General features: G+C 41.6%; 1 protein-coding gene across 1 annotated transcript in view; it reads right to left on the minus strand.

Annotated features, from left to right (window-relative positions):
- Positions 1–15,054, minus strand: part of GRM7 (glutamate metabotropic receptor 7) — a 593,261-nt gene that overhangs the window by 291,316 nt on the left and 286,891 nt on the right. The window contains exon 4 of the mRNA XM_070360052.1: positions 5,418–5,558. Within this exon, the coding sequence (XP_070216153.1) occupies positions 5,418–5,558 (141 nt within the window). The remainder of the gene's footprint in view (positions 1–5,417; positions 5,559–15,054) is intronic.

The following is a 15,054-nucleotide window of genomic DNA, read 5'->3' on the forward strand; positions in this document are numbered from 1 at the left end:
GTCAGCAACATACTGGTGAGCATTAAGGGTGAACACTTACCCAGTGGGGCGGGGGTGGCAGAGCATACATTTAACCTGAAAAACATATCACATCCGCTCTTTCTTTTCATATGTGACACATAATCTATAATGAACTATCTAAAATGACCTCCTCTATGACGTGTGTAGCTGCCACTGCATGCATAAGGAGACGGAACTCTTCCACGAAGTAGCGTGAATGGCATTAGTACCTGTCAGGTAGAGTTTGTGCTTTCTGTGACAGCTTAAAACACCAACAAATCTCAAGGACATGACCCCTTGGGGAAGGGCAGCCAAGGCAACCAACAAGCAGCATCGGTCCCTGGCGAGTCTTAATTTATATCAGTAACAATTAGGCAACCTCTGGGGAAGGCGGCATGAAGAATGTCCAGTTCTCAGTGTTGAGAGATCTTGGAACTGGGTATCAGGGAAAGTTGGGATTTGTTAAAACACTGAGGAATGTGGTAGCTTTCCTTGTTTGAAGGTGACTTTAAGTGCATACGGAAAATTTACAGGAATAGAAATTATATGGTTGTTCACGTAAGTTCCTATAAGAATCTATGCACATGTATACCTGTGATGGATTCATTTTGATATTTGGCAAAACTAATACAATTATGTAAAGTTTAAAAATAAAATAAAATTAAAAAAATAAATACATTTAAATTAAAAAAAAGAATCTATGCACAAGTAACAGCACATTAAATTATAAAGCATACACAGTTTTTTTTTTAATGATAATTTCTTGTTTAACAATTATTCTCCTTTTTGTGACTTTGTACCATCTTGGGTCTTTTAGATCTCACTGTTTTCCCCTGATCTCAGGGACTTGCTCTCTCTAAATAGTTATGGATACCACACCTCATAACTTATGTAATGATCTTGAATGATCCAAGACTACTTGGAACTAATAGATAATAAGTAGCTCATGATGGCTAAAGGAGATCAGTCCTGGGTGTTCTTTGGAAGCACTGATGCTAAAGCTGAAACTCCAATACTTTGGCCACCTCATGCGAAGAGTTGACTCATTGGAAAAGACTCTGATGCTGGGAGGGATTGGGGGCAGGAGGAGAAGGGGATGACAGAGGATGAGATGGCTGGATGGCATCACCGACTCAATGGATGTGAGTGTGAGTGAACTCCGGGAGTTGGTGATCGACAGGGAGACCTGGTGTGCTGTGATTCATGGGGTCACAAAGAGTCGGACATGACTGAGCGACTGAACTGAACTGATGGCTAAAGAGAATATATATTCCAGAAAAAAAAAGGTGTGCATGCTAGTTTGTGTCCAAATACTAGGAATGGATATTTCAAGACTTTCTTCTTTTTCAGCAGAGACCAGTCACAGACAGATATTCGAAGGGGGCTGTTTTCTGCAGTCCTCAGGTCAAGACATCTACTAACTACACTCTCTGCACTGCCAGATGATTCAGCCTGCTTCCACCTCTGGTTGCTTCTTCCCCACGTGCCCATTCTCTTGATGCTTCAAAATCTGATACCAACACAAGTTTTGCCTCACATCACCCCATATCCTTAAGTGCACCAATGGCACTTAAGTGGATGGCACTCCCATCCACTCTTTTCTTTAATTAAAACAATTTCTCAATGCAAGAATTCTCATTAATACATTTATTATGTCATTTCTCTCCATGTTTTCTTTCCCTGTGATCTAGCAAATCTCAGTCTGTCCTTTCCCCCATTTTTCCAAGTTCCAAAGTGTCAGGATTTTTGAAATAGTATTTTGGGGATACTTTCAAAGAAAATACAAGTTTAGTTGAATTTGGGCAAAGAAAGTATAAGAAATAATAACAAGCACAGACCAGCCATGTTCTTATAGCCAATAATGGGAAGAACGAAAGACACACTGATAGTGGTAACATCTACCTTCAGGTAGGATGGCAGCTGCTACTGCAAGGGAAGTGGGAAGTAAGAAAACAGAAGATATTTACATAATTTGGGGTCACAGGTAATTTAGCAGATGTGATCATGGACTCTTCGCATGGAGGAAGCATGATATGAGAACACAAACACTGCTGCTTCTATTTCTGAAAGTAGTGGTTTGGATAATGAGCTTGCATGTTTTTATAAACTTAAACTCTCGATAATCAGCACTAAAATATGACTGCAGACAAAACAGTCTGGTTAGAGTATCTATACAGACTGGAGATGGGCCTGAGAATGATCCTAATGGCCATTAGAGCATTCAGTCCCCCTTTCAGACTCTACAAAACATCAAATGTCAGAAAGAGCCAGAAAACTGTCATCAATCATTTGGATACTTCCAGCACATTTGGATGTCCCCTGTCATAGAGACAAATTATCCACATGTCAAACTAATTTTTCGGTTTCCACTTGAAAGCTTTGTGTCACCCAGGTCTAGTCAACATTGAATTAATTTTTTTTCTCCCCAACCCCCTACAACGTTATAAGGATCCTATTACTGACAACACTGTTGTTATACACTATGGTCTAGAGAATGTGGTTAATCTGATATTCTAGGTAACTGAGTCACACATCCAGTTGTGTATTGTACAGATTTTTCAAATCATTATTGTAACTCATGTCTCTTTATATCTTATCTCCCCTTCTTCAAATGCATACATACACACACATTCTTCACATGCATACATACACACACACACACACAAAGAACACTCCTTGAAGTAAAGGTCTAAATTTCAGCATCCTCACACCATTCATGGTATTTTAGTACTGTGCTCAATATACATTCAGATCAGATCAGTTGCTCAGTCGTGTCTGACTCTTTGTGACCCCATGAATCGCAGCACGCCAGGCCTCCCTGTCCATCACCAACTTCCAGAGTTACTCAGACTCACGTCCATCGAGTTGGTGATGCCATCCAGCTATCTCATCCTCTATCGTCCCCTTCTCCTCCTGCCCCCAATCCCTCCCAGCATCAGAGTCTTTTCCAATGAGTCAACTCTTTGCATGAGGTGGCCAAAGTACTGGAGTTTCAGCTTTAGCATCATTCCTTCCAAAGAAATCCCAGGGCTGATCTCCTTCACAATGGACTGGTTGGATCTCCTTGCAGTCCATGGGACTCTCAAGAGTCTTCTCCAACACCACAGTTCAAAAGCATCAATTCTTCAGTGCTCAGCCTTCTTCACAGTCCAACTCTCACATCCATACATGACCACAGGAAAAACCATAGCCTTGACTAGACAGACCTTTGTTGGCAAAGTAATGTCTCTGCTTTTGAATATGCTATCTAGGTTGGTTATAACTTGCCTTCCAAGGAGTAAGCGTCTTTTAATTTCATGGCTGCAGTCACCATCTGTAGTGATTTTGGAGCCCAAAAAAATAAAGTCTGACACCGTTCCCACTGTTTCCCCGTCTATTTCCCATGAAGTGGTGGGACCGGATGCCATGATCTTCATTTTCTGAATGTTGAGCTTTAAGCCAACTTTTTCACTCTCCACTTTCACTTTCATCAAGAGGCTTTTGAGTTCCTCTTCACTTTCTGCCATAAGGGTGGTGTCATCTGCATATCTGAGGTTATTGATATTTCTCCTGGCAATCTTGATTCCAGCTTGTGTTTCTGCCAGTCCAGCACTTCCCATGATGTACTCTGCATATAAGTTAAATAAACAGGGTGACAATATACAGCCTTGACGAATTCCTTTTCCTATTTGGAACCAGTCTGTTGTTCCATGTCCAGTTATAACTGTTGCTTCCTGACCTGCATACAAATTTCTCAAGAGGCAGGTCAGGTGGTCTGGTATTCCCATCTCTTTCAGAATTTTCCACAGTTTATTGTGATCCACACAGTCAAAGGCTTTGGCATAGTCAATAAAGCAGAAATAGATGTTTTTCTGGAACTCTCTTGCTTTTTCTGTGATCCAGCAGATGTTGGCTATTTGATCTCTGGTTCCTCTGCCTTTTCTAAAACCAGCTTGAACATCAGGAAGTTCACGGTTCACGTATTGCTGAAGCCTGGCTTGGAGAATTTTGAGCATTACTTTACTAGCGTGTGAGATGTTTGCTGAATGGGTGAATCTATAATATCTGGATGGCCAATATTCAAAGACCTACATTGCAGAGAAAGACTCCTCATGAGTATATACAATATGAAGGTCTCTTTCTTGATCATACTAAAGACATTTCAGTGTTTGTGCTACCTCAAGGTCATCTTTGCAAATGTTGAAGCCCACTTAAGCATAAAATCGGTGAATGTTATGTAATACAGGGCTAGGTGGTAAGACGGCAGGATAGGCTACACCCTGGTGCAAGATCTCCCCCGATTTCCAGTATCCGAAGGATAAAGACCCAAATCCACACATGTCCCATCACAGCTTATTCCTTTGTCCATATCTTTATACATCCAGCTTTGACTCACACATGCATCCTATTCTCTTTAGAGCATGTTTTTCTGCTTTTCAAGTCCTCTGAGGCATCATCATTTTTCTTGCTATGAGCCCTGTGCCATGCTCTTCCTCTCTCAGAAACTCTCCAGCCTGTTCTTCTCCATTCCTAACCAGCCAGTGTCTACTCATCTTTTGAGAAAGCTTCTACCTTTAAGATGAGTAAAATTCCTTGATTATATGCCCATACACTCTCAGAATATTTATTACAGTATATAATTATGTATTCATAGAAAGGTCACTGGAATAATGTAGATTTTCCCCCCTACTTTCTCTAGCAGCATGAAAGCATGGTTTACTTACTTGGTTTACTCCCCATTGGATCAGGAGGACCTAGCACAGTGATGAGTAGAAAGGAGTCACTCAATACGTATTTATGAATGAATCCATGAATAAATATGTGATTCTGCTTTTTGATTATGGACTACACATAAATAAATGGTAAACACTTGTGTTTCTTATTTAGAATACTTATATAAGGTTATATATGAGGCTTAGTATCTTAAAGCATATTTTAAATAGCAGGTAACTCAATTTGGACATTATGAAAATCCACTGAAATCCTCATTACTCTGACCCCAACATACACTTTGTTTCCTTCATCAAATATGTTATTTTAGCATTTTTAGTCATGTCTCTGCTGACCATTCATTCTGATGCTGATATGGAATTGGTAAGAGATTTAAGCCTCTGTGAAAATGACTTTATACTCCTGGCTACAACATAAACTAATATTTATCAGTGAAAGCATTCAAGGCAACATGACCCCTTTTGAATTCAAAGAATCAATGAAAATGTCAATTATCACTAGATGGACAGGCCGAAAAGAATACATTCTTGTCCGTAGTGTTTTTGTCCTGCAAGACTCATGCTCCTGTTCCATTTTCTGAATAATCTAGTAAGATTCAATTTACTTTTTCAATTTGTCTCCAGCCAAGCTTCCTTCTGTCAGCTCTACAGAAATTTCAATGCTGGCCACGTAGAGTAACAGGAGAAGGACAACGAGAATGAGATTACCTGTGCATTTGCGATCTGTGTCTTCTTTCTTTGACCCACTAATCGTCAGCTTGCAGTTGAAGTTTTCCTCCCAGTATTCGGCAAACCACACATTTCTTCGATTGTTTTCAAGAGTGCGGGATGTAAAATAGGCATCGAACCCTAAACAGAGTTAAATGAAAAGGTCATTGCTTGCGGGGCACTGCTGGAACATTTGGAAATAAAAATACCAATAATAGTTTTTCTTTGTTTTAGTGGACTGGATGCTTGCTCTTTTGTGTCAATCAAAAAAAAAAAAAGAATAAGAAAAAGGTAAAAAATTCTAATGCCAACACACATTGCTAAATCTTTACTTCATTCTGTCAGGCAGATGCGTGGCGGACAAATGACATTTCACAGAGAAATCTGAGTTACAGATCTTAGCGATAATATGATGACCACAGCATCCCTTGTGCCTCTTGGGAACTAGACCAGGGACAAAGCATCTTTATCATCACTGAGATAATAAGTGATCATTCCCGTACTTACTATGGACTAGACTCTGCTTGACATAGGTTCTTTCTTTCATTCACTGAGAAATGAAAGGTCGTTCTTTCTTAACAACCTGTGTGCCAGCTGCTACCACTTCCATTATGCCAGGGAAAAAACAGAGCCTTAGAAGAAATAGGGCTTTCCCTCGTGGCTCAGATGGTGAAGAAACTACCTGTAATAGACTAAGGATTCGATCCCTGGGTCGCTAAGATCTCCTGGAGGAGGGAATGGGAACCCACTCCAGTATTCTTGCCTGGAGAAGCCCATGGACAGAGGAGCCTGGCAGGCTATATAGTGCATGGAGTCACAAAGAGTCAAACGTGACCTAGCAACTTAATATAGTCATATGAGAAGAAATAGCACCATGCCTAAGGTCAATCATTATGCCATATTCTGCATCCCTAATCATGTAAGTTATGACCTGTGATTATCATTCTAAGAACCTTCCTGCATTTAGTAAGGATCCATTATGGAACTGACTTTCCACTCAAAAAGTAAGTTTATGTAGAGATCATAGGTAAACTGACCCTAACATGAGTGTAAAGCTGTTTATGAAGAGCATTAGATGAACAGACTTGAGAGTATAAGTTCCTAGGAAATCTTTAGCTACCTCTTTAGTATGGTTCAGCCTTAAATGATCCAATGGTCCTTCAAGAATCAAATTGGACTCAGAATCAGAAGAGCGGGCATTGAATCCCAACTCCACAAATCTCAGTAAGTCATGGAAACATGAACAAGTACAGGCTGGAGTGGTCTTATTTCCCTTTCATTTACTTGTAGAATGAAAACCGCACTACCTGTTTCCCTCACAGCATCTATTTTCTAGCCATGGCAAGACTTTGGAAACTCACTGGTTTTAAGATCAAGAACCACAGAAGGTGGATTTATTTTCACATTAATTAAATCATTCAAAGTTAAACTTATTTAAAGCCCTAAGGAAAGGGGCGGGTCCCAACTAAATTTCACAAGAGGAGCACATTGATTTAATTTTATCCACACTATCTTCCTGGCTCAATACACAGTAACCCTACTATAAGTGGAAAACTTGAAATAAGTAAATGAGACAAAGAAACAGCAAAGAAAAAAGGAGACTGCATAATATTTTAGGGAAAATAAACAGAATAGTCTACATCTCTTGCTTATTTTCTAGGGTGTTGTCAGAACACAATCCTTGACCCAGTATCTAGTCTTTCTATGCTCCTGACTTCATTGATTTGATGTAATCAAGCTATAGCGTCTGATCTCAGCCTGATCTTGGTACTGACAGACTCGTGAGTCTGCTGGAAGTCCCCTCCTGCCTCACTGTTCTCCCATAACCCTGAGACCAAATGACTGTTCAGTAAAATGACAATTCCTACATAAAAGGAATCTCTGTGAAAAACACAGGTGAGTCCCCAAAAGTTTCCAGGAATACTGCACATACACCCTTGGTCATGTAAATACACACATCCACTCACACAGGTGACTAAACTTTCATTTCTCTTTCCATCTTTGCCCCTCCATCTGAGACAGGGGAGCAACAGTGGCCCTGGGGGCCCCGCAGACCATACTTCCTAAGCTCCATGCCCTGTGACATCCCCTCTTATGGAGGTGGCTTTTTTGTTCATGCACCATTGGCATGTGTGATGCAAATAGTCTGGAAAACCCTTTCCTCACTGCGCCCCTTCCTTGTGAGAGTCTCCTGCTTGGAATCCAGCTACCAGGCTCTAACAGGAATGCCTGGGGGATAGGAAACCATGTGCAAAGAGAAGAGCCCAGCCAGACCCCAACCCTCTCAGCCAAGCCTCTCTGGAACCTCACACCCCTGCTGCCGATGGCAGCAGAACCACTCAGCCGAGACCATCCCCGGCTGCAGAACTGGAGTGACTCGTCTTCTCAATCACTGATAGTTGAGGTGGTTTATTTCTGCAGCCACAGACAAAGTGAAATGCTCCTGCCTAGGCACAGCACTCTGAGCCCTGAACAACACACCCTTAAGGAAGACACAGCCTCAAAAGAACACACATAGAAATAAACTCCCTGGCCACATGCCACAGGTCTGAGCCTCAAACCAGGCTCAGAAGAGCAGCTTCTAAAATGGCTCAAAACATTGCATCCATACCTACATTCCCCAGCTCAGAAGAAAACATCTTCAGAGGAATCCTCATCACTGAAAAAGTCCATCACTTCAAAACACCTCTCTCTTCAGCCTGGTATCTGCTGGAAATGCAAAGACATGCTGGGTCAGGAAGGACCAAGGGGCAGCTAGTGAACACGCTGGCGAGCGTGAGAAAGCAGCAGGTTCCTCCCTCTAGAACCAACGATTCCCAGAAAGCCTGCACTCTAACAGAAAGAGGACAAGTAGCAGGCTTCCCTCGTTGCAACTGCCATCCTTTCCTCACACACCAAGTTCACTCTCAGTTTCTTTCTCACATCAGGGACTCACCTGTAGGCTGAATTTGGCTTTCATGCCCCCCCAGGAATGAGTGACCAACTTTGCTGGGCATTTCATAAGATGCAGAGGCTCTGGGTGAAACCAAAGAGGCTGTGATTTTAACAAGCCCCAGGTGCTGTGCATGAATCTCGGGTTTTGAGAAGCAGGGCTTCTCCAATCCTGGGTTTTTAACAAGCTCCAGGTGTTGCTCTTGTTGCCTAGATTGTGAGAAGCAGGGCTCGAGAGAAACTCTGGAGTCTCCACAGCTGGGATTCAAGTGGGTTCAGCCCAATTTGTTAACTCTCAGCGTTGTTACCTTCTCAACCTTGAATGTTTGCCCTGGTTCAGATGCCAGAGTCTTCATTTTGCAGTTGAGACTTCTGCTTCGCACCATACCTTGCTCAGCATGGCAGGAGCCATGCTTTGCCTCCTGTGGCCTGCAGATGGCTGGGGGGAGGTGGAGGGTGCGGGGTGGCCTATGAGTGAATTTTCCTACTGTCTTTGCTTCATTGTTGCCTGGAGCTCCTTTGCAGCCTCAAAGACTGTGTTCCTCACCCATGTCTCCAGTTAATGCCCTGGACTCCCCACCTCAGGAATTTTCATCCTGGTTCAATGTTTTAATGATTCTAAGAAGCTAACCTGAAATAGCCTTGTGCCTTTGAAATGGAGCAGGACCCTACAGTTCTTCTCACCGCATGTCATCGGCCTGCTTTTGCCTGTAGAAGAACTTTACCCAAAGAGTAAGCTTAATCAGAGAAGTGAGAAAATGCAGAAGGAAAGGAAAAGAGTCAAGCAGGACAAAATAACAATAGTTTAGGCATTAAACAAAGTCAAGAGCCTTTAGTTCCTCCTTAAGTGTTACAGATAATATTCTGAGCCATGTCCTGTGAGCTGTCTTATAGATACTGAAACCCCCACCATGTGGAAGAAGTTAATTACATGATAACCAGAGTGTAGCCATGACATACGCTGCCACAATTCTGAGAACTGGCCTCAACAAAGTGGGATCACATTGACCCTGGAACTAAAGGTTAACTGTACTCAAAACAGCTGAGATGACACTATCAGACCATGGCATGATCAACTTGAAGATGACTGTCAGAGCTGACTGTGCTGTTTCTACATGTAGCCCCTCCTCTGCCTGTGCACCCCTGAAAGTCCCCTTTAAAAGCTCTTGCCCACTGATTGTCAGTGGAGGAGTTGACCTCTGGACACAAGTCTACCCTTGGTCCTGGTTGCTGGCCTCTGAAATAAAGCAAACTTTTCTTTTCACGAGTTGCGCCTCTTTATTGGCTTTTGAGTGGCAAGCAGCCAGACCCCAATTTTGGTCACATGTTAATTACCTTTTCTGAAGGCCCATCGCCTTCAAGGAAAACTCAGAGCCCTTAGCCAGGTACCAACCTAGCATAAACTGGCTTTTGGATGGTTTTCTAGAGACTGGAACTGCTAACCCATAGGAGACCTGCTACGGATCTGTGGGTCTTTACAATCCACTATGTGTCAAGCACTTAGCACTGTGCCTGCTCCAGTAAAATACGAACTGTTCTTTAGTAAACACACTCATCCATTAAACATTTATGGAGCAGCTACCCTGTGACAGGTACTCTACTCTGTACTCACAGACCTTGGGATTAAAACATACATGGCCCTTCATGAGATTAAGAGCCAGTCTGATGGAGAAGATAGACTTAACAAGCACCATTTAAATAAATATAAAATTACAACTATGATGGCTTCTATGAAAGAAGGCTACATGATGTTTGGGGAGCACAGAGACAGAACTGTGTTAGGGAGTCAGAGAGGGCTTCCTGGAGAGAGTAGATACGTAGGTAGAAAAAAAAAAAGGAAAACCAGGGAGCAGATAAGAGCAGAGATAGGACATTCATTCACATGGAATAGCTATGCCTTAGGAATATCCCCTTCATGGATCACTGCCTTGTCGTGGCAAAGGGCTTGTGTAACTCAATGAAGTTATGAGTCATGCTGTGTAGGGCCACCCAAGACAGACGGGTCATAGTGGAGAGTTCTGACAAAACATGATTCACTGGAGGAGGGAATGGCAAACCACTCCAGTATCTTAAACATGAGAACTCAATGAACTGTATAAAAAGGTAAAAAGATCTAACACTGAAAGATGAGCCCCCTAGATTGGAAGGTGTCCAATAAGCTACTGAAAAGAGTAGAGGAGAGTTACCAATAGCCCCAAAATGAAGTGGCTGGGCTAAAGCGGAAGCAATGTTCAATTGTGGATGTGTCTGGTGATGAAAGTAAAATCCGATGCTGTAAAAACAATATTGCATAGGAACCTGGAATTCTAGGCCCATGAATCAAGGTAAATTGGGTGTGGTCAAGCAGGAGATGGCAAAAGTAAATAATTGACACCTTAGGAATCAGTGAACTAAAATGGATGGAAAATAGTGAATTTAATTCATTATGTCTACTACTGTGGGCAAGAATCCCATAGAAGGAATGGAGTAGCCCTCATAATCAAAAAAAGTGTCTGAAATGCAGTACTTGGGTGCAACCTTAAAAACGACAGAATGATCTCAGTTCATTTCCAAGGCAAACCATTCAATACCACAGTAATCCAAGTCTATGGCCCAACCACCAATGCCAAAGAAGCTGAAGGTGATGAGTTCTATGAATACCTAGAAGACTTCCTAGAACTAGCATCAAAAAACTATATTCTATTCATCATAGGAGATTGGAATGCAGAGGCAGGAAGTTAAGATACCTGGGGTAACAGGCAAGTTTGGTCCTGGAGTACAAGATGAAGCAGGGTAAAGGCTAACAGATTTCTGCCAAGAGAATGCCCTGGTCATTGCAAACATTCTCTCCCAACAACACAAGAGACAACTTTACACATGGATATCACTAAATGGTCAATACCGAAATCTGACTGACTACATTCTTTGTTGCTGATGATGTAGCAATACAGTCAGTAAAAATAAGACCTGGGGTTGACTGTGGCTCAGATCATCAGCCTCAGCAAGATTCAGGCTTAAACTAAAGAAACTGGGGAAGACCACTAAACCAGTCAAGTACGACTTAAATCAAATTCCCTATGAATATACAGTGGAGGCGACAAATAGATTCAAGGGGTTAGATCTAGTAAACAGAGTGCCTGAAGAAATATAGACAGAGGTCCATAATACTGTGCAGGGAGCAGCAAACAAAACCATCCCAAAGAAAAAGAAAAGGAAGAAGACAAAGTGGTTGTCTGGGGAGGGTTTACAAATAGCTGAGGAAAGAAGAGAAGCACAAAGAAAGGATGAAAGGGGAAGGTACACCCAACTAAATGCAGAGTTCCAGAGAACAGCAAGGAAAGACAGGAAGGCCTTCTTCAATGAACAATGCAAAGAAGTAGAGGAAAACAACAGAAAGAGTAAGACTAGAGATCTCTTCAAGAAAATTGGAAATATCAAAGGAACATTTTATCCAATGACGGGCACAATAAAGGACAGAAATAGTAAAGACCTAAATGAAGCAGAAGAGATCAAGAAGAGATGAAAAGAATACACAGAAGAACTGTATAAAAAAAGATCTTAATGATCTGGATAACCATGACGATGTAGTCTTTCACTTAAAGCCAGACACATTCTGGAGTGTGAAGTCAAGTAGGCCTTAGAAAGCAGTGCTGCCAATAAAGCTAGTAGAGGTGATGGGACCCTAAGTTATGATACTATTAAAGTGTTTCACTGAATATGTCAGCATATTTGGAAAACCCAGAAGTGACCACTGGACTGGAAAATGTCAATCCCCATCCCAATTTCCAAGAAGGGAAATACTAAAGAATGTTCAAACCACCAGACAATTTCACTCATTCCCAATGCTAGTAAGGTTATGCTCAAAATTCAGCAAGCTAGGCTTCAGCATTACATGGACTGAGAATTTCCAGATGTTTAAGCTGGGTTTAGAAAAGGCAGAGGAACCTGAGATCAAATTGCCAACGTTCACTGAATTCCAGAAAAATATCTACCTCTGTTTCATTGACTATGCTAAACCCTTTGACTGTGTGGCTCATAATAAACTAGAGAAAATTCTTAGAGAGATGTGAATACCAGACCATATTACCCGTCTATTGAGAAACCTGTATGCGGGTCAAGAAGCAACAATTAGAATCTTGCATGGAAAAACTGACTGGTTCAGGACTGAGAAAGGAGTACAACAAGGTTGTTTATTGTTACCCTGTTTATTTAATTTATACACAGCACATCCTGCAAAATGCTAGACTGGATGAATTACAAGCTGGAATCAAGATCACCAGGAGAAATATCAACAACCTCAGACATGCATATGATACCACTCTAATGGCAGAAAGTGAAGAGGAAATAATGAGTCTCTTGATGAGGGTGAAGGAGGAGAGTAAAAAAGCCAGCTTAAAATGCAATATTAAAAAATACACACACAAACAAAAACTAAAATCATGGCATTTTGTCCCATCACTTCAAGGCAAGTAGTAGGGGAAAAGATGGAAGTAGGGACATATTTCCTCTTCTTGGGCTCTAAAATCACTGCAGATGGTGACTGTAGCCATGAAATTAGAAGATCATTGATTCTTGGCAGGAAAGAAGTGTTTTAAACAGCAAATACATCACTTTGCTGACAAAAGGTCCATATAGTCAAGGCTCTGGTCTCTCCAGGAGTCATGTACAGATTTGAGAGCTGGATCATAAAGAAGGCAGAGCATTGAAGAATTCATGCTTTTGAGCTGTGGTGCTGGAGAAGACTCTTGAGAGTCCTCTGGACAGCAAGGAGATCCAACCAGTCCATATAAAAGAAATCAACCATGAATACTCTTTGGAAGGACTGATGCTGAAGCTCCAATACTTTGGCCACCTGGTGCAAAGAAAACTTGACTCATTGAAAAAGACCCTGATGCTGGGAAAGACTGAAGACAGAAGAAGAAGAGGGTGACAGAGGTTGAGATGGTTGGATGGCATCACAGATTCAATGGATATGAACTTGGGAAAACTCCAGGAGATGGTGAGGGACAGGAAAGCCTGGCGTGTTGCAGTCCATGGGGTTGCAAAGAGTCAGACACAACTTGGTGGCTGAACAACAACAACAGGAATATCAAAGTCACTCTCACATTACACAACACCCAGGACAGCTGGCCTCAAAATCAACACATATAAATGGACCATCTTCCATGTATATGCTATCTAGTATTGCTACTAAATTCTAATAAACCAAGGCATAAATGTTTATCTAATGAATAAATATATGAATAAGTCTCCCAAGTACTTGTTAAAAATCCTGATGTCACACAGATTTATATTTGTTTATATAGAAAGTTGTACCAATAGTTATAATTAGAAAAATAATAAGTATTATATATATATTTTTATTAAGTGTCACATAAATCCTAGAAACTAGGTACTAAATTTAGGTTATTTATACTTTAGAGATAGAAACTAAGGCTCAGAGAGGAATTTGGGGTCCAAGTCTGGCTAATTCCAGACCCTGGTGTTTCTTCTCATGTAGAGCAGTGAATCACTATTCATTATATGAATGAATTATATGAATCATGAATTATATGAATCACTATTCATGTAATTGGGTAGGTCTCACAATCACCCTGATGCTGGGAAAGACTGAACACAAAGAAAGAGGCAGCAGTGGTTGAGATGGTTAGACAGCATCACCAACTCAACGGGCAAAAATATGAGCAAACTGTGGGAGATAGTTGGGCTTCCCAGGTGGCACAGTGGGGAAACATTGGCCTGCCAAAATAGGAGATGCAAGTTTGATCCCTGGGTCAGGAAGATCCCCTGGAGGAGGAAATGGCAACCCACTCCAATACTCTTGACTGGAGAAGCCCATGGACAGAAGACTGGCAGTCTACAGTCCATGGGGTAGCAAGAGTCTGACTGACTCAGCAACTAAACAATAACAACAACAACTGGAGAGCTGATAACACAGAGGTCAGGCTCAATGAAGGTCAGATTTGGTCTTTATTTTATTTTTACCCCCTCAAGTTCATCACAGATCACTAAATTCACTGCAGAATTCCATGGACAGAGGAGCCTGACAGGCTACAGTCCATGGGGTCACAAAGAGTCAGACACAACTGAGCGACTAACCACTTTCACACTTCATTACAATTACTACAGTCTCGCAATTTAACTTATATTTTTATTTGTTTATTTTTATCCTTTTTGCCATTGTGGAAGTATAATTGATTTATGATGCTGCGCTAATTTCTGCTGTAGTGCAAAATGACTCAGTTCAGTCACTCAGTCATGTCTGACTATTTGCAACGCCATGGACTGTAGCTTTGCTGTCCATCAACAACTCCTGGAGCCTACTCAAACTCATGCCCATCGTGTCAGTGATGCCATTCAACCATCTCATCCTCTGCCATCCCCTTCTCCTCCCGCCTTCAATCTTCCCCAGCATCAGGGTCTTTTCCAATGAGTCGGTTCTTCATATCAGATGGCCAAAGTATTGGAGATTCAGCTATAGCATCAGTCCTGCCAATGAACATTCAGGACTGATGTCCTTTAGGATAGACTAGTTGGATCTCCTTGCAGTCCAAGGGACTCTCAAGAGTCTTCTCCAACACCACAGTCCAAAAACATCAATTCTGTGCTCAGCTTTCTTTATAGTCCAACTCTCACATCCATACATGACTACTGGAAAACCATAGCTTTGACTAGACGGACCTTTGTTGGTAAAGTAATGTCTCAGCTAAATAAGCTGTCTAGGTTG

This window comes from Bos mutus, chromosome 22 (genome assembly GCF_027580195.1).
Source record: "Bos mutus isolate GX-2022 chromosome 22, NWIPB_WYAK_1.1, whole genome shotgun sequence".
Classification (NCBI taxonomy): Eukaryota; Metazoa; Chordata; class Mammalia; order Artiodactyla; family Bovidae; genus Bos; species Bos mutus.